The sequence below is a fragment of the Acomys minous genome (assembly GCF_964271855.1).
Source record: "Acomys minous genome assembly, chromosome: 5".
NCBI lineage: Eukaryota > Metazoa > Chordata > Mammalia > Rodentia > Muridae > Acomys > Acomys minous.
Genome location: NC_140494.1, coordinates 42,991,873 through 43,016,860, shown reverse-complemented (window position 1 = coordinate 43,016,860; position 24,988 = coordinate 42,991,873). Strand labels below are relative to the sequence as shown.

Here is a 24,988-nt window from a genome sequence, read left to right as displayed (position 1 = left end):
CACAGATTTTCCTCTTTCACCTTCTCCCAGTGCCCCGGCCTTGTTTACTTTCAGAAGAGGGCCAGCCTCCCTCCCAGAGATATCAACCAAACATTGCATACCAAGTTGCAGTAAGACTGGGAACCTCTCCTTATATTAAGGCTGGATGAGGCAACCAATAAAATGAAAAGGTCTTAGAAGCAGGCAAAAGAGTCAGAGACAGGCCTGGTCCCATTGGGCAAAGGACGCTAAGATTGAATTAAAATGGTGTCTTATTTTGTTATCCTAACTTTAGAAGTTAAGTTTTATGTTTGTTTCATCCACTTGATATAATTTTATAGTGTTCAGATGCAATTTTGGGGCCCAGTAAAAATATCTTTGGTGTCATGTTTTTACAGTTTTGAAAATGCATTTAAAATGATGTGTTTAGACACTTCCAGACATTCTGTGAAATAGCCAGAGTCTTTTCATTTCACAGATGAGAGAACTGGATCTGACTGGCGCCCTTGCTTACTTAGGTCCTTAAAGTTCATGAGTAGAATAGTTAGAGCCCTTAGGGTGTCCTCTCTGTCATGTGTGCCCCCTTCCTCCCTCCCCCTGCCGCCATTCTAGGCTCCAGTCTTTGGCTTTGTGAGGATTTTCACATTTGACTGGCAGAGATTTAATTTTCCTTCTTGTCTGTAGGAATCCTATGCCCTCCTTAACAAGTATGGACTTCTGGTAGCCAAGGAAGAGATGGACAAAGTTGACACTCTGCGCTATGCTTGGGAGAAGCTGCTGGCCAGGGCTAGCGACGTTCAGAATCAGTTGGTCTCACTGCAGCCCGGTTTCCGGAAAGAGCTTATTGGCACGGTGAAAGAGTTCGTCCAAGACTGTCAGCAGTTTTACCTGGACTATGATTTGGTATGACTTGCTTCGTCTCTGTGAGAATTCAGGGGAGAATGGATGGGACACATAACATATACTTGTTTAAAAGTTGTGTGTTAGCCAGGTGTGGTGGTGCACACCTTTAATCCTAGCACTCAGGAGGCAGAGGCAGGAGGGTCTCTGTGAGTTCGAGGCCAGCCTGGTCTTCAAAGCAAGTCCAGGACCTCCAAGATAACATAGAGAAAGCCTGTCTTGAAAAACAAAACAAAACAAAACAAAAAGTTGTATGTTAAGTTCCACAAAACTTTGTAGGAAAAGCAATTTTATATTTATATGGGCAAACATAGTTCTCGTTTTGAATTCCTCCCCTTAAGAGTTAATTGAGAATGTGATTTACAGGGATTGAAAAGATCTGAAGTTGTTCAATTGATTCCCGGGCTGCAGTATGACCTATATCAAACTAAAATAAAAACAAGAATGGTTTTAAGTTTGTATAGAATACTATTCAAATACAAACATGATTCCTCCTTTCCACAGCACACATAGATTCTTCGAGCTCTCAGCCTGGGTAGGTGCTGTCCTTTGTACACTCAAGACGCCACAGTGGTAGACAAGGCACATGGAGCCTTGCTCCCTGCTATCCACACTTTAACCATATGCGTTTTAGGCAAGAACTTGTGAAATTTGTTATATGCTGAAATCCATTTCTGACTAATTTTAACATGCAACAGAAAGGAAGTATGTAAGTATGGGGGTCAGTTTTGAATCTATTAGGTGGCGACGCTTCTAACTGCAGAGGTCATAAAGGTAGGAATGTGGGTCCATGTATTCACCTCATGCTCAAGGAAACATCCAAGTCAACTATGAGGGGTCATGATACAGGAACACTGAGCAGGTCTTCAGAGTTCATTTTCTGAATTGCAATTAGCGTGGTAGAATCTGTGGGCTAAGTGCAATAGTGCTTTTATTCAAAACCAGAACTGTAAGCTTTTTACAGAACAGTCATCAATCCTTTTGGTGGTATCACCTGAGAGGTAAATTATAAACAGTTAAAAGCTTTCAAGGTTTCTTAACTCCAGAAGCCTCTTCCCAAGTGTATTACATTCAGAGCTCTTTTTGGAAATTAAAAATAAACAGCAATAACAACAACACAAACACAACTTCCTATCATGTATACATCACACATGGGAGCTTTGATATCCCAGTATGTTGAGCTCGTGAAATTTATGGATGCTTCATTTTTTTTTTATGTTTTGTGTTTAATCTGCATCAGAATGGTCCGATGGCAAGTGGACTGAAGCCCCAGGAAGCCAGCGACAGGCTTATTATGTTTCAGGTAACACCTTACATTCCCATACACATCCTTAGCAGTGAATATCTTCTTGTGTTTTTAGTACACATAAAGGGTAAAAATTCTACTGTATGACTGAGGATGTACTTATACTAAAAAATATAGTTTACTATGGTTACACTTAGAAGTATTTTCAGGTAAATAATCAAACTCATTCATCACTACTGTTACTTCCATGTGCCACCAGATCATGCATTCTTGCTTGTTTGCTGGTCTGTTAGCCCATGTGTAAATCATTCTGATGGGGTTCACTTATGTTCTTTTTTTTTTTTAAATCAGAATCAATTTGATAACATATATCGCAAATATATTACCTACACCGGAGGAGAGGAACTTTTTGGTTTGCCAGTTACTCAGTATCCCCAACTTCTTGAGATAAAGAAGCAGCTAAATCTTCTACAGAAAATATACAGTCTGTACAACAGTGTCATAGACACTGTGAATAGTTATCAAGATAGCCTTTGGTCGGAAGTGAATATTGAAAAAATCAACAACGAACTCTTAGAGTTCCAAAACAGGTAAGGAAATAAATGTTTTGCATTCCCAGAGACACTGAGTTCTTGATTTAATATCTGTGAGGTGGTAGAGGGTTTCTGTGTGTCGGAGATGAAGGCCAGAGGTCAATGTCAGTGTCTTCCTCCCTCATTACCCATCTTTCTGTTTTTGAAAAGATGGATGAACATGGAACTCATTAATTGGCTACATTGACTGGCAAATGGGTCTCTGTGATCCTCCTGCCTCTGCCTCCGCTGTTCTGGGATTACAGACACTGGCCATCATGACCAGCTTTTTTATGTGGGTGCTGGGGATTTGAACTCAGAACCTCATGCTTGCAGGCACTTTCCCTCTGAGGCTTCTCACCAGCCCACATGACTTATGTGTGTGATAGGCTTTCAAGTTGTCTTGTCACGGCAGGCGTTTCAGAAGTGTGCCTGGCATGTCTTGCCTCTATCTGCTGTCACTGTTGGTGTCATTCTTGTGAAATGCTCTTTTACTGTTTTCCCTTGTGTGTGCACTATCAAAGAGTCACCTTCTTCAAAGCTGGTTGAGTATTTCAAGGGCCTTTTCTGTAGTTAGGAGAAAGATGATTTTATTTGTATCATACTTAAAAGTACTTCAAGCTTATGTTAGGTAGTTTCCTGAAATAAAAACCACTCATTTTACATAGCTGAGCCCAGGGAAAGTGGAAGGTCATTGGTGGTGTGTGCGTCAATAGCTGGATACTTTCTGCTGTGTTGTGTGTTTGGAAAGTTCTCAATTTCATGTTCAGAAAATTGAAATGAATTGAAAGATATTTCTTATCCTTTAAAAGCAATACCACAATTTAGGCAATTGTTGGCGTACTTTTTTTTTGGCGTACTTTTGAGACAGGGTCTCTCTGTGTAGCCCTGGCTGTCCTGGACTCACGTTGTAGACCAGGCTGGCATCGAACTTACAGCAATCCACCTGCCTCTGCCTCCTGAGTGCTGGGATTAAAAGTGTGCACCATGCCCGGGCCATTGGCGTACTTTTAAAATATATTTTTTATTTTGGGCTCCTTGAATCTCTTTCTCCCTAGTCTACTCCAATCCCTTCCAACACCCCAACACCAGGAAGGGGGAAAGAAGGTTTGTGGGGAGAGGGGGTGCAGTTTTTCTTAGCTGCTCCCTGTTGTTTAGGGTCAGGGGGTTCCTTGGGGCAAATCCAATCCTCATTTCAGAATACCTCCAATTTCTTCTCATAACACTGCAGCAACAGCAACCAGGAGCAGCTGGGAGGAAGCACCAGCAGCCTTTTTCTTTCTTGCGGCCCCAAGACTCTCTCTGGGTCTGGCTTTTCTCCCCACTGACAAAGACCACGCTCCCACATGAGGTAGTTCACAGCTGACAAACATCACATGTCCTCTCAGGAGGCAACTATCAGCTGTGGACAAACTGGAGCAGCTCCCATATCCCATACTCAGGATTAAGACAAAAACATGTTTACATAGAAACCAAAACTTCCACAACAAATTGTCATGAAAGACTGAAAAAAAATTTCTGATTTCTGATGAAAAGAAACATTTTTCCATAATATGTGTCAGTATGTTCTTTTAATATATAGTTTATGAGTCTTGAAATTTCAAAATGAGATCGTATCTGAGGAGATTATTGTGGATTGAAATGTTAGCAGACAATTTTTCATTGGAAATGTCTGGGTTTTGAATAATTCAATGGACTCTTCCTCCTGTTGGTTTCCCTCACAGGTGTCGGAAGCTGCCCCGGGCCCTGAAGGATTGGCAGGCCTTTCTGGATTTGAAGAAGACCATTGATGATTTTAGCGAGTGCTGCCCACTGCTGGAATACATGGCCAGTAAAGCCATGATGGAGAGACACTGGCAGAAGATAACTGCTCTCACTGGGCACAGTCTGGATGTGGGCAATGAAACTTTCAAGTTAAGAAACATTATGGAGGCTCCTCTTTTGAAATATAAAGAGGAAATAGAGGTACAATTGATAAAGAGTAGAGCAATGCATTCCTAGCATCAACCCAGCAATTCCTCATTGACTGAATGCCTATTATGGAAAAGGCTTTATGTTGGAAATATAGAAATGTATTTATTCTTTTGTAGATTGGTAAATAATGATTGCAATTAGTTATACAAATGAAGGGACAGCTATAAACTGTAGCAAATTGCATGGAAGGGAAGCATGCCGCTCTCCCCAGAAAAACCTGTGACAAAGGATGTGTCTTGTCTGAATGTAAGTCTGTATGAGGGAAAGGAATGTGCTTGTATTCTGGAGATGATCATCTGTGAAAGGACAAAAGAAAAGCATCCCAGGCATAAAGAACAACATATATTAAGTGTCTGAAGGGTATTAGAAGAACCAGAAGCTGTCTCTGTCGCCATGTGGTATGGGTGAAGAGAGAAAGGACACTGTAGTGGGCAGAGAAGTGGAGTGTGCGTTGACTGTGCCATTGGTTTTCGTCTCCAGAGCAATGCGGAGCCACCTGGGAAGTGCGTTTTCATCGGGGATGACATAGCATTGCATTTTGTAAAGATCAACCTGATAGTTCTGTTCAGAAAGATGAGGATAAGAAGAGAATGATGAGAAAATCTACTAAGAGATTTTTAAAGAATATATAGGGGAAGAGAGAATGATTTGTTGACAGAGGGTGGAGGTCATGAGGCTAAAGAGTGAAGAAAAGAGCCATGTAATTTTTTTAAAAATATATTTTATTAATTTATTCACATTACATCTCAATTGTTATCCCATCCCTTGTATCCTCCCATTCCTCCCTCCCTCCCATTCTCCCCTTACTCCCCTCCCCTATGACTGTGACTGAGGAGGACTTCCTCCCCCTTTATATGCTCATAGGGTATCAAGTCTCTTCTTGGTAGCCTGCTGTCCTTCCTTTGAGTGCCACCAGGCCTCCCCATCCAGGGGACCTGGTCAGATATGGGGCACCAGATTTCATGTGAAAGTCAGTCCCCTCTCTCTCCACTCAACTGTGAAGCGTGTCCTGTCCATTGCAATAAACTTCGAACCCCTATCAGGATCAACCCATGTAATTTTTAAGGAGTATAATTAGGATTTGCTGAAGGAAGGGCATGATGGGAAAAACTAAGGCTGGGACAGTGAAGACGTGTGGCTGTTTTGAGAGGTCTGCATGGATCACAAGTCTGCGTACGATCACAGAGACAGGCAATACTGTAAGAAGTCAGACTGGGTGATGGGTGCAAAGATCAGGCTTGAGTTCTGGTAAGCTCACGGGTTGTGCTTGGAACACTCACACAGTGACATAAGGAGGCAAATATATGTGGGTCTTCACCGCAGAGATATAAGGGTACTGAGTACATGGAGGGAGAGAACGTTCCTGGAAAAGGGACATTGTGAGAGGACATGAGTGTAAAGAGAGGGTACCGCTATCAGCCCAGGGGCCGAGGCTGCACAGGAGATGTGGCTGGAGAGCAGGAAAAATTTGGATTTCTGCTGGTCCTCTTCTCTCACCCTGCACTGACTGATGAGGGGGAATCAGAGACAGCGAGCGATAAGTCTATGATTATATTTTAAAATTTAAAGGACATCGAATCTTTTTTGTTATTTCTTTTTCTGACATGGATGGAAAACCTTAGAAATTAAAGTTCTATTTAGACACACCTTTAGCCTCCTCTCCCTCTATTTGTATTCACACGCTACATTTGACATTTGGAAATACAGATGCCTTAAGTACATCTGAAATGAATAAGAGGAGCTCCTCTGGGCGCAGACTATTAATAAAACCTAACATCACTAGGATAACAGATAGCTTGCTCTGTTGATAGGACATTTGCATCAGTGCCGTGAAGGAGAGAGACATTGAACAAAAGCTGAAGCAAGTGATCAGTGAGTGGGACAACAAAACACTAACATTCAGCAGCTTTAAGACCCGTGGAGAACTCCTCCTGAGAGGAGACAGCACCTCAGAAGTCATCGCTAGCATGGAGGACAGCTTGATGCTGCTGGGCTCTCTCTTGAGCAACAGGTAGCGAAACCATTTTCCTTATTCTTGAGATCTACAATGGCAGTGGTTTCATGTCATCATTCCATGTTTGTGAGATGCCTCATGCACCCATTGGGCAGAATGGCACCTGCAGTTAGCCCCTTGGACTGCACTGAACATTTTTATCTCTGCCGCTGACACATCTCCCTGCGAAGCTGACAGTGTAACAAATCACAGATTCCAACTAGGAATGCTCTTCTGAATTCTAGAATCATCCTACTGGAAAGCCCTTTTGTTTTAACATTTGTGGTCTAGAAGCACTTAGTTGTATGCATACTTTACTGATGACAGATCAAGGCAGCATTAATAATGGTGCAGAGAGAAACCAGTTCCACACTTCTCTTTGACCATTTGGTTATAGCCGCAATGAAATCCCATTTTGACATGGAAACCGTAGACTCATATTATTTCCTAATGAACTTACTTCTCTTAACTTTTCTTAAATTATTGTATACCAGAATATCAAAAATACGATAATTGTTCAGGTATTATTCAGATATGACTGCAATGTGCATTTCTGGGTTTAAAACCTCACCCCACTTGTATGTCTAAAAATATTTTTTGAGACAGGATCTTGCTATTGAGTCCAGGATGGCCTTGAACTCAGGATGCTTCTTCCTCTGCCTTCTAAACAATGGGAACTGATACATTTATTGTCTGTAAATCAATAATTTAAATATAAAATACTACCTACTTAATATTATTTTAATAAAATTCTGTTATTTTCATTTATTTGGCACACCTGAGTGAGAGATATGGCTATAAAATTTAGTCTTTGCACCCTTAAAAGTTCTGAGTTTGGGCTGTTTAGCACTTGGTAAGTTTTAGTAAACTTGAGCACTATACACTACGACTAGAAAGGATGAAGGTTATTTGAATGACAGCAAACCTAGAGAGAGAAAAAGCATGCAAAAATATCAAGTATAATGATTTGGGTTAGGTGTTCAGGAGTGTTTTTTTTAACCAATGATGTCTACCCTACAGAGGTGTGTGAAAAACATTTATTCATTGACTGCTTATATAGGCCTTGTATATGTATATTATGCATTCAGCAATAGTATATAATGTTTAACATACATGTATGCACACACAGGAATAACTGGACGAAAGGAGGGTGGAAAATTAGGATGAGACATGGGAGAAGGAGGCTAAAGAGTGTCCAGCTATTATGATAGCGGAAACTTACGTTAGTTATACAGTCTCCACCGATGGTCTGGGCATTGCCATCTGTGAATGAGAACTCACACCTCCTGTAGGATAGGCAGACATTCAGCAGATAGGGGGAGTGATATGTTCCTGGGTATCACAGCAGCTCCCTGGAATCTGCATGGAGCTGTCTCAGGCCTGACTTCTTCCTTAGATTACCCGTCTCTTTTGCTGTCCATCCTCTGAATTCAAAGCCGTAAAAACCAAACCGAAAACAGTCAACAGCACCCTCTTTACTCAGCTAACAAGGCAGGACAATAAGAGACATAGGATAAAAACCAAGGTTTTTTTTTTTTTCTTTGAGAACATAACTAAAATAATTGTTTCTTATTTCAGGTACAACTTGCCATTCAAAGCCCAGATTCAAAAATGGGTTCAATGCCTTTCCAACTCAACAGATATCATTGAGAGCTGGATGACTGTTCAAAACTTATGGATTTATCTAGAAGCTGTCTTTGTGGGAGGAGACATTGCCAAGCAGCTGCCCAAGGTTCTGGGATTTTCTTTATTATTCCATCATTCTTTATTATTCAATTTGTGAAACATCTAAGAACTGATAATTCCCTAAAGAAAGCAATAATATTGTGATCTCTGTTGAACAATTGATTTTGGGAAACTTAGCTTTTTTTTTTTTTTTTCTGATGATACTATTTTTCAAAGGAAGTGAGGAATTATGGGAAGTAGAAGTGTAACTGTGGAGTGAAAATGCTATGAAACTGTGATGTCTGACAGGAAACTGAGGGTTAGAGAGACCCAGTGGATGACTTCTTGTGTCATTGGTATGAGTTTTTAGATAACTTGGAGGTGGGGTTTGGCATAGTGTAAACTTATGGCACAGTTACCTTGACAATGGTAGGATAATTTGTTCTTTCACTACTGACATTTAAAAATAATGCACATTATAGAATATACCCAATTATATCCGTACTGTGAATTGAGGGTTGGAAATTTGTAGGAAAAGGCTGTCTCTCTGAGATGTTGAGTATCTTTTTTTTTTTCTCTTTAAGTTGTAATTACCTTACTATGCACATACTGGACATATTTTGAGATTTTTAAAGACATTTTAAAATAAACCTTAAAAAATCTTATTGAACTACTATAGTTTTCTTCTAAGGTTAGGACATTTAACCTCATATTTGAATTGCAAAAGTACAACTGTGTCCACTGTTCTCACAAAGATCTTGTAACTTTCTCCTTGGTTATTTCAGTGAACTGTGGTAGGCAGATCCGTTAACCATTTGTAAGCTAGAACATATATGCAGGATATGCATTCATATATTAAAACTTTAAGTGTTCATGTATACTTTTTTGGCTTTTCCTTTTCACATGTCAATGGAAACACTCATCTACCACATTTAAGGGTTAAAGTGATATTTCTTTCTCTTATGTTTGTGAGTTTATGATCATTAGTGGCATAAAGGAACTGTTAAGGAAGAAAAGGAAGAATAATTATTTCGACAATACCAAAATAATGTATGAAGTTTCCATTTTCTTCTGAAAATATGTGTCTGTTTTTGCAATATTACATTAGAATTAATTTTGTGTTGTTATTTTAAAAATATTTCACCAATGCTTTGAGAATTTTGTACAATGTGTTTTGATCTCATTGATCATTAGTTCTTCCCTAGTTCTTCCCAGATCTACCTGACTCCTCCCCTGACTCCTCCCAGATCTACTGTCTGACTCCTCCCCTGACTCCTCCCAGATCTACTGTCTGACTCCTCCCTTAACTCCTTCCAGATCTACTGTCTCCTCCCCTGACTCCTCCCAGAGCTACTGCCTGACTCCTCCCCTAAAACATCCCAGATCTTGTCCTGGCTCCTCCCCTGACTCCTCCCACATCTACTGTCTCACTCTGCCCACAACTTCTAGTTTTATTATTTTTTTTCTTTTTCCAAATAACCCACTGAGTCCAATTTATGCTTTCCTTATATTCCTGGGTGTGGTGCCACCCAGTGGTGCATGGCTGACCTATCAGGAACCACACCTTTAAAGAAAATTGGCTTTCTCTCCCTCAGAAGCCACCAACTTGTTCATAGCCCCTCATTAGGGTAGGGGTTTCATGGACTGCCCCTCCCCCCAGTGCTGTAATACTGACTGGCTTGATTTTGTGCAGGTCTTTTTTTTTTTAATTTTATTTTTTTAATTAATTTATTCATATTACATCTTAGTTGTTAGCCCATCCCATGTATCCTCCCATTCTTCCCTTCCTCCCACTTCCCCCCTACTCCCCTCCCCACCCCTATGTCTGTGACTGAGGGGGTCCTCCTCCCCCTGTATATGCTCATAGGGTATCAAGTCTCTCCTTGGTGACCTATTATCTTTCCTCTGAGTGCCACCAGGCATCTTCATCCAAGGGACATGTTCAAATATGGGGCATCAGAGTTTGTGTGAAAGTTAGATCTCCTTCTCCACTCAGCAGTGGAGAATGTTCTGTCCATCGACTAGTCTGGGTAGGGGTTCGAGGTTTACTGCCTATTTTTTCCTTGGCTGTTGCCATAGTTTGCGGAGGACCCCAGGGCCCAGACTCACCTGTAGTTTTCCAGGACCCGCTGGATCCTTCTATTTCCTCTTTCTCCCAGGCTTCTCACACCTAAAGTCTCAATAGGATGTCCTCCCCTCTTACCCACTATCCTGGAAGGTACAGTTTTTCATGGGGACGTACATCTTGGTAAAAGAGTTATTAACATATTGTGCAGGTCTTTTTCAGGCCATCATAGCCATTGTGAGCTAGTAAGTGTCACACTCAGAAGACATAGTTTATTTTAGTGTTCCAACTCCTGGATCTTTACAGTCATGAAATACTTTCTGAGTCTTTTGGGAAAGGGGTGTGATATAGATGTTACTTTTGTGGCTGAGCACTCCACTGACACTTCCTCTCCTCACTTCAACTAGTTGTGAGTTTCTGCATGTGTATTGTTATTCTTTTTTTCCCGTGGATATAATATATAATTTTTCATTTTTTTCATTAATCTATTTATTTGTTCATTTACATCCCAATCACAACCTCACTCCCCCTTCTCCTCCCAGTCTCATCCTCCCACTCACTTACCCCATACACCCCACCCCCCACCCCATACCAACCCACCGTAGCACACCAACTCTCATCAGCACCAAGTGCCTCCTCTTTCACAGAGGCATGACAAGGCAGCCCTGCTAAGGAAAGGAGATTCAGAGGGAGGCAACAGAGTCCAAGTCAGAGACAGCCCATGCTCCAGTTGTTAGGGGACCCACTTGAGGACCAAGCAGCTCATCAACTTCATATATGTAAGGGGCCTAGAACCAGTCCATGCATCTTCTTTGGTTGGTGGCCCAGGTTAATTGACTATGTAGATCTTCTTGGGGTATCTTTGATGCCTGCAGCTCCCTCAATCCTTCCTATAAGTCTTCCACAAGATCTAATGTTTGGCTGTGGGTCTCTGCATCTGCTTCCATCATGATCTGGATGAAGCCTAGTAGATGACAGTTATGCTAGGTTCCTGTCTCCAATCATAGCGGAGTATCATTAATAGTGTCAGGGGTTGTCTTTCTCCCATGGGGTGCATCTCAAGTTGGGCCAGTTATTGCTTGGCCATTCCCCCAACTCTGTTCCATCTTTTTCTCTGCACATCTTGTAGGCAGGGCAAATTTTGGCTTGCGGGTTTTGTGGGTGGGTTGGTGTGGCCCTCCATCCATTGGAAGTCCTGCCTGGCTACAGGATGTGGCCACTTCAGTCTCAGTATCCCCTCTTTTCTAGGAGTCACCCCCATATCTTTCCAGGAGCCTACCAAATTTTGTGTCTCTTGCTTGTCCTAGAGATGCCCCAACCCTGATTTTTCTTCTGTCTCCCAGCCTTCTCACCCCCAGCCTGCTCTCCCTACACCTTGCCTCCTTCCCCTCTACCCTTTCTCTCACCCAGCTCCCTCTCTCCCTCACTTCTGCTGCCTACTGCTGTTCTCCTCTTCCCTGGGGGAGGGGGCTGATGGCCACCAGCCCACTGAGGCAAGAGGAGCAGAAGATGAGATGCAGGGCCTGGAAGGCTGTAAGCACAGCAGAGACCAAACACTCTGGGAACCAGTTCAGAGCTACTTTAACTTTAATCAGGGAGAACAAAGGTTACGTAGCCCTTGCATATAGGTGTTCATAACTGGTTAAAACCAGGTGCTTCAGAGATGCTTGTTTTGGCTGTGATCATATGGAGGGTGAGGAGGTCCCCTTCTGTCACAGGTCTCGGAGAGGGGAATAGGGTGAAAGAAGGAGGGAGGGAGAGGGGAACGGGAAGATGGAAGTGAGGAGATAACAATCGGGATGTAATCTGACTAAATTATTTAAAAAAGATAAAAGAAAAAAAAAAGGATTCTTGTTTTACATTTGGCAGCCTGCTCCTATCATATGAACAGGAACACAGTACCTAATTATCCTATAGGCCCAGGAAAGGGAGAGCTAACAGGGAGCTGTGTCAAGGGCCATATAGCAAGTGTGGTTAGGGGCATCCATGTCTAAAGACACTCTCCAGATGGAGTCAGGCAGAGAGCAGGAGGCCCTGCTGGGGAGAGGGAGTCCTGCAGCTAATGCTGAATTCAGAATGGCTACCTGGACTGGGAGGACTGTAAAGTCAAACATCAGGGTCCCTCCAACAACCTACTTTATTTTCCCTTCTTAGTGTGACTCAAGCATCTTCCCTTGAGCCCTCCTTGTTATTTAGCTTCTTTGGGTGTGGGGGGTTGTAGCTTGGTTATCTTGTAATATATGGCTAATATTCACTTATGAGTGAGTACATACCATATGTGTCTTTCTGGGTCTGGGTTACCTCACACAGAATGATATTTTCTAATTCCATCCATTTGCCTGCAAATTTCATGGTGTTGTTGTTTCTAATAGCAGAGTAGTATGCCATGGTGTAAAAATACCACAGTTTCTTTATCTATTCTTCAGTTGATGGGCATTAAAGTTGTTTCCAGTTTCTGGCTGTTATGAATAAAGCTGCTATGAACATAGTTGAGAAAATGTCCTTGTTGTATAGTGAAGCATCTTTTGGGTATATGCCTAGGAGTGGCATAGCTGAGTCTTGAGGTGTAGAACTCAAGGTGGTTGCATAAATTTGCACTCCCACCAGCAATGGAGGAGGGTTCTCTTTGCTCCATATCCTTGCCATCATGTGCTGTCACTTGAGTTTTTGATCTTAGCCATTCTGACAGGTGTAAGATCTTGGAGTTGTTTTGATTTGCATTTTTTCTGATGAATAAGGATGTTGGGCATTTCGCCAACTGTTTCTCAGCCATTAGGGACTCCTCTGTTGAGAATTCTCATATTAGGTCTGCACCCCATTTTTAAATTGGATTATTTGGTTTGTTGGTGTTTGATTTCTTGAGTTCTTTATGTATTTTGGGTTTTACTCCTCTCTCAATGTAGGATTGGTGAAGATCTTTTTCCATTCTGTGGGCTATTGTTTTCTTTTGTTGACAGTGTCCTTTATCTTAGAGAAGCTTTTTAATTTCATGATGTCTCATTTATTAATTGTTGATTTTAGTGCCTGAGCTGTTGGTATTCTGTACAGGAAGTTGTCTCCAGTGCCAATGAGTTAAAGGCTGGTTACCACTTTCTCTTTCATTAGATTTAGTGTATCTAGTTTTATATTGAGGTCTTTGATTTACTTGGACTTAAGTTTTGTGCAGAGTGATAAATATGGATTTATTTGCATTCTTTTACATCTAGTTAGACCTCCATTATTTGTTAAAGATGCTTTCTTTTTTTCCATTGTAAGGTTTTGGCACCTTTGTCAAAAATCAGGTGTCTGTTTGTGTGTGCGTTGATTTCTGGATCTTCTACTCGATTCCATTGGTCGACCTGCCTGTTTTTAATGCCAATACTATGTGTTTTTTTTAATTAATATTGCTGTGTTAGCCACAAACAGTATAAAATATCTTGGTGTCACTCTAAGCAAGCAAGTGAAAGACCTGTATGATAAGAATTTCAAGTCTCTGAAGAAAGAAATTGAAGAAGATATCAGAAGATGTAAAGATCTCCCATGCTAATGGATTGGTAGGATTAACATAGTAAAAATGTCCATATTACCAAAAGTGATCTACAGATTTAATGCAATTCCATCAAAATTCCAACACGATTTTTACAGCCCTCTCAACATCATATTGAGAAACAAAAAGCCCAAGATAGTGGAAAAACAACCCTGTACCATAAAAGAACGTCTGGAGGTATCACCACCTCTGATTTCAAAGTGTATTGTTATTCTTAAATGCTTGATATTTGCTTTCTAAACTTACACACAATTTAGTCCTCTATAGAACACCTGAGAATAATAAGTTCATTCTACTTAGAGATCACCCATGGGAACAATTGGGAATTATCTTTCTTCCCAAGTCATCTTGTGTAGACTTTATTTTGCCTCCAGTTCCTGTTTTTCCTAACACAGTGGAAATGCCAGAGTTGAGCTATACGTTCTTATTTAAAAGGGAGATGATATAATGAAAAAGGCACAAGGAGGCTTCAAATAGATTGTGTGGATCTCAGACATATATGGCTTGGCTGTATACTCTGGTTGGAATGATGGACTCAGCCAGAGGCATGTGAGATGCTTCAGTTTTCAGACAGACCACAGATTTGTCCAATGTGTCTCTTCTGTAGGAAGCCAAGCGCTTTTCCAATATAGATAAGTCTTGGGTGAAGATCATGACACGGGCACATGAGATACCAAATGTGGTTCAGTGCTGTGTTGGAGATGAGACCATGGGGCAGCTGCTGCCACACTTACTGGACCAGTTGGAAACCTGCCAGAAGTCCCTCACAGGGTGAGTTCAGTGGGTCTTTGAGATCTTGGAGACAAATAGGAACAGAAAGATAGATAAAAAGCCATGTTTGTGCTGTTTCACTGAGACTAGCTTCACACATAAAACTATTGCAAAGATGAGCTTCGTCATTTGGAGCCTCACTCTCTGTACCCATCCTGGTGTTGGAATAAGAACTTGAGATGTTTCTTTAAGGGAGTAAGATCTTGTAAACATTCCTATATAGTGCCCATTTTAAAAATTATTGTTCCCCGTTTTCTGATACTTTTATTATCTTCTTCTATGTCTATAGATACAGAACTGAAATATTCCATTATATTTATTATACATGTAAGAGCATATATGTATACACATATAGAGATATGAGTGTATGCAGTAGTGTCTACCACTGCATATATACACATGAAAACTCAAAGACTCATTTTTCCTTGCTTTTCTCTTACTGCCTTTATAATAAAATAACGTAAAGCCAGGTACGATGATACATGCCTGCAGTCCAAGCACTCAGGAGGCTGTAGCGGGATGATAGTGAGGTTGAGGAAAGATTAGACTACACAGCGAGGCCTTACGTCAAAAACCCAAAGCAAATAAATAGAAAACTAACACAAACAAACAAACAAAAGGGACATACACACACACATTGCAAACCAAAAACAAACAAAAATTCAAAAAACAAAAACCTCTCCTAAGCAAGCAAACGAAATACACACATATATAAACCCATCAAACAAAAACATTGAAATCCAAAATATATAAGCAAACCAGGCCAACAATGGTGGCAGCAGCAGCAGCAGCAGTGGCAGCAGCAGCAGCGGCAACAGCAGCAACAGTGGCAACAGCAAGGAAACAGCAAACAGTGACTCCCAGAGAGTCACATAACTAGAAACAGGATGAAATAACTTTTAAGTCTATATCAACACTCATGGCAGACATTCATCTGAATTTAACTTGAGCAGTGATGTCTCCTCGGCTGACTCGGGGAGACAGATGGCCTTTGCTCATGTGCTGCTCATGTGCTACCCCCTGTTTCCTCACGGCTGGTGACAGTGTCTGAACAAGCTTGTACTGAGCCCCGAGGAGCCAAGCTAGATTGCTCTCACTGACACAGGTGACAGTTCACATACTGGGATTCAAGTGGAATTTTGAAATTATTTTAATGAAGTAAGTAAAGGACGAATTTATCAAATTTGAAAAAAAAAACCACACTATGGATCACTCATTTATCCTTGTCGACTCAAAATCAGTTGTGAGATGGCTGTTGAAAAATAATAAAGTTATGGCCAGTGACCATAGAAAGCATAATAGATTGGAGGAGGAAATTTGTGCACCCCTCTCACAAGTGGATCTTTCTTAGTCAAATGACAAGGTTCCTACCTGAGGAGGGGTGTGACAGGCTGTACACACTCAGGCACACCTTTCATCGGCGCCATAGCATAAAACATTTGTCTTTTGTCTGTTTTCCTTTTGCATCCTTGAGGGATACTTTGGAGGAAGTTCCAGGTGTATCCTCTAGCCAATCACAGTGTAGGCCAACCATGGGATGGTTTGCATGTGCTTTCCTGTATGCACACATGCTTGTGAAAGCCTGAGAACAACATTAGCTGTTTTCCTTTGGATGGGTGCTCTTCCCCTCCCCCCCCCCTGCCCCCACGGTGTCTCTCACTGGCTTAGTGCTTGACAAACAGGATAGGCTGTGTAGCCAGCAAGTTCCAGGGATCCAGCCGTCTTCTTCCCTTTGTCATCTGGATTACAAGTGCATCCCATAACACTTATATATATTTTTTGAAATACATGGGTTCTGTACATTAATTCAGATCATAAACACCATACCAATGAAACAATCTCTCTGGCCCCAATCATGAGCTTTTTATTTATTTATTATTAATTTTATTATTAAATTTATTATTAAATTTTTATTTAAACATTTTTAATTATATTTTACTTATTGTTATAACGATCATGACGATGATGTGTGTCTCTGCGCATGTGCACACAATGGGCACATGCCATGGCATACTTGTGGATACTAGAGGATGACTTTTGGGCATTTTTTCTCTTCTACCATGTGTACTCCGGGAACTGAACTCAGGTTCTTTGGCATGTATGAATAGCTTGTGAGAAGTTGAAATCCTAACATGAGCCCAGAGGATGGGCTGTCTGAACCACTGCCTAATAATGAGGATATGGAAAGGATTTGTTACCTCTGGGAGTCGGAAGCCCTGTGATAGAGCCGCGGATGCCTGGAGTTTGCTCTGTCCTGAGGAAGGGTGTATTTACTTCTCTCCTAAGATAGACTTCTAATGACATGGAGCCTTTTTGAAGTGCCGAGAAGCAAAGCAAAATCTCAAGTGACCCCCGTGGACTGATTTTTTTATCTTGCTCCCTATTAATAAAATACATGCTGTAGTAGCCTAAGCAATATATGAACTTAATATTTATGAAAGAATAAAGAAATTCTACCACTTATTCTGAAAAAAAAATCCACCCTTTCTCTGTTCGGATGTAAAATGTTATTTGATAAAACTTACAGCCAACCAACACTAAAACTTTAACGTAAGAAAAGCAGCTGGTTGCATGACCTTCCTTCCTCCTCTCACCCAGGGAAGTTGTTTGCAGGAAGGTCAGCACGCTATGTTGTCATGCTTACAGAACGTTGTGGTTTCCTTCCCTTCAGATACCTGGAGAAGAAGCGGCTCTGCTTTCCTCGTTTCTTCTTTGTCTCGGATCCTGCTCTGCTGGAGATTCTGGGCCAGGCATCGGACTCCCACGCCATCCAGGCCCATTTGCTGAATGTGTTTGACAACATTAAAACTGTCAAGTTCCACGACAAGGTTGGCCTAGTTTTAATCACTGCCCATAATCGTTGTGTGTCCGAGTGTCAACTGTCTCTGTCAAGTGGTTCTGTAACACTGCATTTACAAAAGATTTACTTCCTTGCCATTAAGACCTAGACAGTAATTAAAAGCAAACTCCAGGGGCCAAATTCACATCCAGATATCTATGCTTTATTAGTATCTGAATGTCAACTAAATATAATCAGGAATGTAGCTGAGACAGGAGCACAGCAGATGTGAGGCCAGCCTGGATTACACCGTTAAGTTCAAAGCTAACCTGGGCTACGCTAGAAGCCTTCATCTCAAAACACACAAGCAAGCAAAAAACATCAAAGTAAAACACCAACTTTAAAAACATATGTGATAATATTATTTTACACAGTAAGTATTCAGAAATCCAACAAATTAAAGAAATCACTTGCTAATATATAATCTCATAACTAAATAGAATTGCTGCATGGATTTGATTATTTTTATCATGTTTCAGAAGATTTTGATATCCTTTAAATTTTATTTTGCTTTGTTTTATAATTCTACTGTGCTTATGGTACCATGGAGTTTTATAAATCATGCAACTTGGTAGAGAGTACATTCGCACAGCATCCAGAAGTGTCCATCCTTCTACCCCAAAGTTCCTAGGAAAGTGACCTCTCCCTTTTGACATTGTGTTCAGTCCTCTGGTGCCTCATAATGACTCAGTTTTATTAATTTATTCACCCTATCAGCTAATTTAATTTAGTAAGTAGCTATTATGTGCCAGATGCTTTGCTCAAGAGTGGGAATATACCAGCAGCCTCAGGGAACTCATGCTCTGATGGAAAGACAGAGAAGTAAACAGATGGAGTCTACTGAGTGCAGTTAGTGCTGTGGTAGGCCTACTCCGTGGTAAGCAATTAAAGGCCAGTCATCATGAGCAGGCACCTTGCTGTGTGTCACGTCTGCAGAGATAACATTGCCTTTGCTTTTTCTTGTTCCCACCACGAGGTTGGCACAACCTGAATCAGGTCCTGATTTTGTGGGTTCTAAGTCTTATAAAATTATGAACACAAAACGCAAGCAAGGAGACCGAAGTTTAGGATGCACTAGCCTCTTAGTAGGTCACATCAGTATGCAACTGAAGTGGACGGAACACACACTGAAGTTCACCCCCAAAAGAGTGGTGTTTTGTTGGTTTGCCGCTTTTTAAACTAAAGAGCAGAAACAACAGCAAACATTTGCATTTACTCTATGCCATTTTGTTTTGCATGCACACGGGTAGAAATGCAGAGTAAGTGCCTTCTTTTAATGCCTAATGTAGACAAGAAATTTAGTCTTTGTTCTGGTCTCTGTGAAGACGGCCATTGGGGTCTGGGTCTTGAACTCTAGACAGCATGCCCTTCTCATGAGGCCAAGCTGCCTTGAGACTGAAGGGAGTGAACAGAATTGGGTTTGGGTTTGGTCAGGAGACACACAAGCCTCATCTCCTAGAGAGAGCACTGTGCTTGGTACAGAATAGGCATTACTTTGCAATGGCTTTGTTCTCATCATCATATTGATCGGGCCATTCCTAACGTCAACCCAGTAATCACATGGTGTGGAGTTACAGCCTCTTTGAAAGCTGCATGTTGCTTGGAGGATTTGAGAGGTTTTCTTTGTCTTCCATCAGCACATTTGTATTAAGTATTCCTTTTCGAACTAAGTCCCGCCCTTCGGAGTACTGACATGTTGGAATTGATCTAGGTTTCATCTTTAAAGTTTAAAGCTAGCTTTTTGTTGTTGCTTTGAAATGACTTTATGTCCTGCTTTGCCCTCTGTTTTATGATCTGTGCCTTAACTTTTTATGGGAAGGGTAACATTGACAAAAGGCACAGAGGAAAGGTGTTTCTTATTTTTGTATGAACATAGCTATCTTTTTCATCTTCTAACATAGATCTATGATCGGATTCTGTCAATTTCCTCTCGGGAGGGTGAGACAATTGAATTGGACAAACCCGTGATGGCAGAGGGCAATGTGGAAGTCTGGCTTAATTCTCTGCTGGAGGAATCTCAGTCCTCATTACATCTTGTGATTCGCCAGGCAGCTGCAAATATTCAAGAAACAGATTTTCAGTTGATTGAATTTCTTTCTTCCTTCCCTGCTCAGGTCAGTGTATTGAAAATGAAAAGTATTTTTGTGTATATATATATATATATATATATATATATATATATATATATATATATATATAAAAGAGTCACTTTAAAGCTTAGATATTGTCTACATAAGCTTCATAAATGGTGTAATTTTATTCTGGTCAAATATTAAGATTTTCATAAAAACTTATCAAATATGAATAAGCTTAAAGATTTCAACTACTGGTTATTTGGCCACCTATAATTATATACTTAAATATGACCTGGGTTTGCAGAGATACTTGATGTATTTTATTTAATTTCAAACAGTTTTTCTCTTACCAAATCTCCTTTTGTAACAATAAATAGATCATAAAAGTGTACTCAGAGCACACTTAACTAGAAAAATGTTCTTTAATATTAACATACAGGAAACATTTTTTAAGTCCTTGCTATCAATAAAGATTTTATGAGTGTCTACTACTATGTACAAATACTGTACCCATTTGAGTAAAACCAAGTTAATTTAACTGCTTATCTGCAAGTGACTTAAAAATCCATTCAGGGAAGTGTGAGGTACACATGTGTGACCTAACACTGCAGGAGACAGACACACAGACACATCGGAGGGCTTCCCAAGCTTATCCATTAGACAGAGACCATAAATTGGCTACATAGACTTTGAAATAAGTCAAAGAAGTTGATATCATCAAGACCGTCCACTTGTGTAATAGCTATAGTGATTCATCATGCTCTGATTCCCGCGTCAACTTTGAATTCTATGCAAACTGTAGACATACTATATACACTCTCATGAAGCCTTAGACTAACTTGTCTAAAACCTCTACAAGGTTGGATTATTAGGAATTCAAATGCTATGGACCCGGGACTCAGAAGAAGCCCTTCAAAATGCCAAGTTTGATAAGAAAATCATGCAGAAGACAAACCAGTCCTTCCTAGAGCTACTGAACACGCTGATCGACATCACCACGCAGGACCTGAGTCCCATGGAGCGGGTTAAATACGAGACTCTGATCACCATTCATGTGCACCAAAGGGACATCTTTGATGACCTGGTAAATGCCTTGTAAACGCTGTGCCATATACAGAAACGCACACTCTGGATGCCGCCTGTGTTCCCCCACTAGACTGATTATATGGAATTCGTGAAAAGGTCAGGTTCAGGCAGAGGCGCACTGATATCAGAGCGCACGCGTCAAGCTCTCCCTTCAGCCTTAAGCTGAAATTCCAGACATATTTTAATAATCCTTATTACGTCATTGGGGTAATGAGATACTACTTTAAAATTCTCTGTGATTATTGTAGATGCTAAAATGTCATGCAGTAACCCAAAAAGCTTTTCTCTGTCTTGTTTTTCTTATAGGTATTGATAAAAGACCGGTTGTTTCTTGGGGGGCAGATATTATGAATGCATTGGTAGCAAAGCTGTTTAAGGTTTTGTTTTTGTTTTTGTTTTTGTTTTTTTGTTTTTTTGTGGGGATGCGATTTGACAAGTTCCATCCTTCACAAGTTTTACTGCCTTTTATCTTGTTGATTGCAAAGTGGCATTTCTTGCTACAGCAGATGCCATGCAGGGTTTGCCTTTAAAAATATAGTGGGATGGAAGGGGAGTTACATTTATGTTAAGTGTGAAAAGAAATTAGAGTGGTCCCCTTCTACAGGATGCAATATTAGGTGAGAGGCAGGAGGTTCTTATGTTCATAATAATTTTCTGGATTTTTGTCGTAGCCCCATTGTGTAAAAAAAAAAAAGATTATAAAATATTGGTCCTGCTGTAGTAGAAGAATCAAAAGACCACATTTTCAACCCATTCTGTTTTGTGCTGATCTTCTTGCCTAATAGCTAAGCACACTGTTTGGCTCACAGAGAAATAAAGGGCACAGGGTAACTTTAGATTTCTTATTTGTCAAAGAGAAATGATTAAAGTGTCTTAAAAATTTTGGTAAACATTTTAGACGAAGCCATTGCCAGGTTAATACCTGCCATTGGAATGTTAGAAGTTTTAGCCTGTTGAAAATTCTTAGGAAAAATGGTTAAAAAAAAAATCAACCTAAAATAAGAGATTCCTTTTTTTTTTTTTGTAATGAGACTATTGTAGCTTTGTCTTTGTATTCTCATAGACTGAATCTCATGCTTCAGATAATATGGAACTCTGCATGCGGCGCTACAGCTATAGACTCTTATTGTTGAGCTGCAGTGCCCGTCAGTTTGAGGGGTGGAGCTGAAGCGGTCTTGACTCCTCCCATTTTCACAGCATCTCAACTTCCCTTTTTGTTGGTCAGTAACTGATTGGGTCACATGATGAGATGATGCTTGCTGTCTCTCACCGGCTTGCATTTTATCCTTTCTCCTTTCTCCTTTGTGATCTAGCATCTCCTGTGCAGATGCTAATGTGTCTACTTAGCAGGAGACTCTGTCTCAGGTCTAACGCACACCTTTTGAATTTCAGTGTCGCCTGCATGTCAAGAGCCCTACGGACTTCGAGTGGCTGAAACAGTGCAGGTTTTATTTTAAGGAAGATTCTGACAAGATGATGATCCACATCACAGACGTGGCTTTCATATACCAGAATGAATTTTTAGGCTGCACTGACAGACTTGTCATAACTCCGCTTACAGACAGGTGACGGACGGGCGGATTCTGGGATTCCATAGCCCTCCTCTCAGCTGCCCAGCACTCTGTCTCAGGGTTGTCATAACTCTGATTACAGACAGGGGACAGGTGGATTCCGTGGTTCCACAACCCTTCTCTCCTCTGCCCAGCACTCTGTCTCTTGGGTGACTCAGGGGACTTTTTGCCAACAGCTCTTTTATCGCAAAGCCTTTGAAGGTTAGCCTTTCTAACTTTGCACCTGTGTCTTCACATGGGATTCAGGTCTGTGGTTGAAACAGACCTGGCTTCTTTTGCCTTCCATCCTACAAAGGCAAAGTGTAAATGCCTCTGTGAATGCTGAATGGACAAGAAAGGAATTAATTACTGTATGCCGCTAGGTGTGAATCTCAGTGGGCACCAAAGGTTACTTTATTAACTTCAGTACCTGTTGTTCTTCAGAGAAGCAATTAAGATATTTTGAAAAAGCAGAAAAGAAATCGAGTAAAGCACAACTGAAGGTAGGAAGACTGATGGGGCTATGGCAGGGACAAGGGAGTTGTCATTTCTTTCCCTTTGCCTGTCACTTGCCATTTATGCTGGTCAATTACAATTGTCAGATTGATCAGATTAATAAACACCCAGGTCATCCATCACCAAACACTTCTAGTTATCTTTATGGCTTTCCCACAAAGAGCTGAGGGTGATGGCACCATCCTATGGACTAGGGTCTCAGAACGAATTGGAAGTGAAAAGGAGAAAGCTGGCTGAGTTCCAGCTTCCATCTCTCTCTCTTTCCTGACCCAGTGGGATTCAGGATTTCCCCTCTGAGCAGAACCACTGTGCACCTCCTGTAGGTCATTGTCAGCAAAGTACTCTGCAGTGCGCTTGCTTCTGTCTGGAAAATGCTTCTGTCTTCCTTCATCTTCCTTCCTATTTCTGTGTTCTCCGTGTCGCCCCCTCAAAAGTACAAATCCCTTCTACCTTGCTCGTTTAAAATATACTCTGTCCATTTTAACATACTCGGGTTAATTTGTGCTACCATGAGAAATCACCACAACTTCAGAAGCCACGCAAACCTATTATTTTTACTCCTCCTTAAATATTTTTTTTTTTTTTTTTTTTTTTTTTGGTTTTTCGAGACAGGGTCCTCCTTAAATCTTAATGGCTGCGTTCCTTCGTAGAGACACAAGGGGGCGCTGTTTTCCACCTTTTAAGGTTGTTGGCAGAAATCCTCATGATTTTAGGACCTAGATCTTCACATCTCATCGTGAGCAGACCATCCCAGCTCCTGAGACTTGTGATCTCTTCCTAACTTCTAGAAGGACAAACAGTGGCTGAATTCATGCCATGTTGTTCATGCCCCTCACCTTCATCTCTCTTGCGTCTTTGATGCTTTTCTGTCTCCTGCTTCCTTAGAACAGACTGAATGCACTGGGCAACCCAGGATGATTGTTCCCCCACCAGGTCCTCACATTGATAATGCCTGCAAAGCCCCTTTGGCTATATAAGATGATATGCTTACAGTGTCCAGGAGTTAGATTATGGGCATTTTATGGGCAAGATTATTCTATTATCCCCTCCCCCAGCCCCATTCCCTTCTATCAGTTCCTGTGGAAGTCACTCATAGCTCAGGCTGTCACATCCAATGTCATTTCTGACCTCAACTTCCTTGACTACCTGTCAGGCCTGGCGATTTTGGTTTGGGTTTCCTTTTTGATTTCATTTCTTCATGTGGCTCCTCTTGCTGCTTGTCACTCTATCACACCTCGGGGTTCTTGTCTCCCCCTGCACAGATCTCACACGGCTCTGACTAGCATCTAGATGTTGACCCCAGACAGCACCACAGAGCCACAGCATCCTCCCTGAGCTCCTGGTACGTATGCAGGTGCTGACATGACACGCCCATCCAGAAGCTCATAGGCTATTTAGCTACCATCTGTTTGCTTATCTCTTACCCTTTTCATTCTAACGACTGGCCATTCCATCCTCTCCCTGTGGTGGCATCCATCTCCCAAGTGCTGCTTTTACTTCACCAAGCAAGAACTCCTTGGTGCACACTTGACGTCTATCCTCCTTTGCACTCCACTGTCCAGTCCATGATCAGTCCATGATACCTGGAATGTCACAGAGTTCTTTTGTTTTTTGATTTTGCTTTCCCCCTTTGCGTAACCTTTTGTAAGTCACCACAATCCCTGACCTGGACTTTTGGTATAGTCTCTTAGCTGACTGTCCTACATTGTGCTGCTGTATTGTCTGTCCCCAGGACAGATAACAGAATATAAGTGAGATTGTGTCCACTTTGCATCTGCCTCACAGAAAGTCAAGGCTATGGTCGCTCCAGCTTAGGAAGGCTGGCACAAGCTGCCCTGGTCACTTCTATCTTTCCTTCTTTATTCACTTTCAACAACATGCTCTTTAGGGGTTTCTTAAAAGGCCCAGAACAGGCTTGGACACATTTCCCCATTTTTAACTATGATTTAAAACAATTTGTTTTCTTCCTTGAAGTTGCAACCCCCACCCTGAGTCAGGCCTCATGTGACACATCATTAAAATGTTTCTGTCACATAGCAGTTTCTAAATAAACATTTCTTGGAGGAAGAGAAGAAACACTCTTTGACAAATTAGCTTTCTTATGGTGAAGTTGAATAGATGAAGAGAAGCAGAAAGTAGGAGGGAGAAGCTTTTCTGGCTTTTAAGATTATTAGTTCATTTTATATTTTTACTTACACATTGGATATCTAGTTGTCAAAATCTGAACTTTC

At 41.1% G+C, this 24,988-nt stretch overlaps 1 protein-coding gene across 3 annotated transcripts in view; it reads left to right on the top strand.

Annotated features, from left to right (window-relative positions):
• DNAH5 (dynein axonemal heavy chain 5) overlaps positions 1-24,988 on the top strand; it is a 279,963-nt gene that overhangs the window by 117,267 nt on the left and 137,708 nt on the right. For all 3 annotated transcript variants that reach the window (XM_084781257.1, XM_084781256.1, XM_084781258.1), the window contains 11 exons: positions 664-882; positions 2,120-2,182; positions 2,477-2,715; positions 4,422-4,662; positions 6,483-6,682; positions 8,243-8,396; positions 14,528-14,691; positions 17,363-17,519; positions 19,432-19,644; positions 20,465-20,689; positions 22,084-22,256. In XM_084781257.1, coding sequence (XP_084637383.1) covers positions 664-882; positions 2,120-2,182; positions 2,477-2,715; positions 4,422-4,662; positions 6,483-6,682; positions 8,243-8,396; positions 14,528-14,691; positions 17,363-17,519; positions 19,432-19,644; positions 20,465-20,689; positions 22,084-22,256 — 2,048 coding nt within the window. The remainder of the gene's footprint in view (positions 1-663; positions 883-2,119; positions 2,183-2,476; positions 2,716-4,421; positions 4,663-6,482; positions 6,683-8,242; positions 8,397-14,527; positions 14,692-17,362; positions 17,520-19,431; positions 19,645-20,464; positions 20,690-22,083; positions 22,257-24,988) is intronic.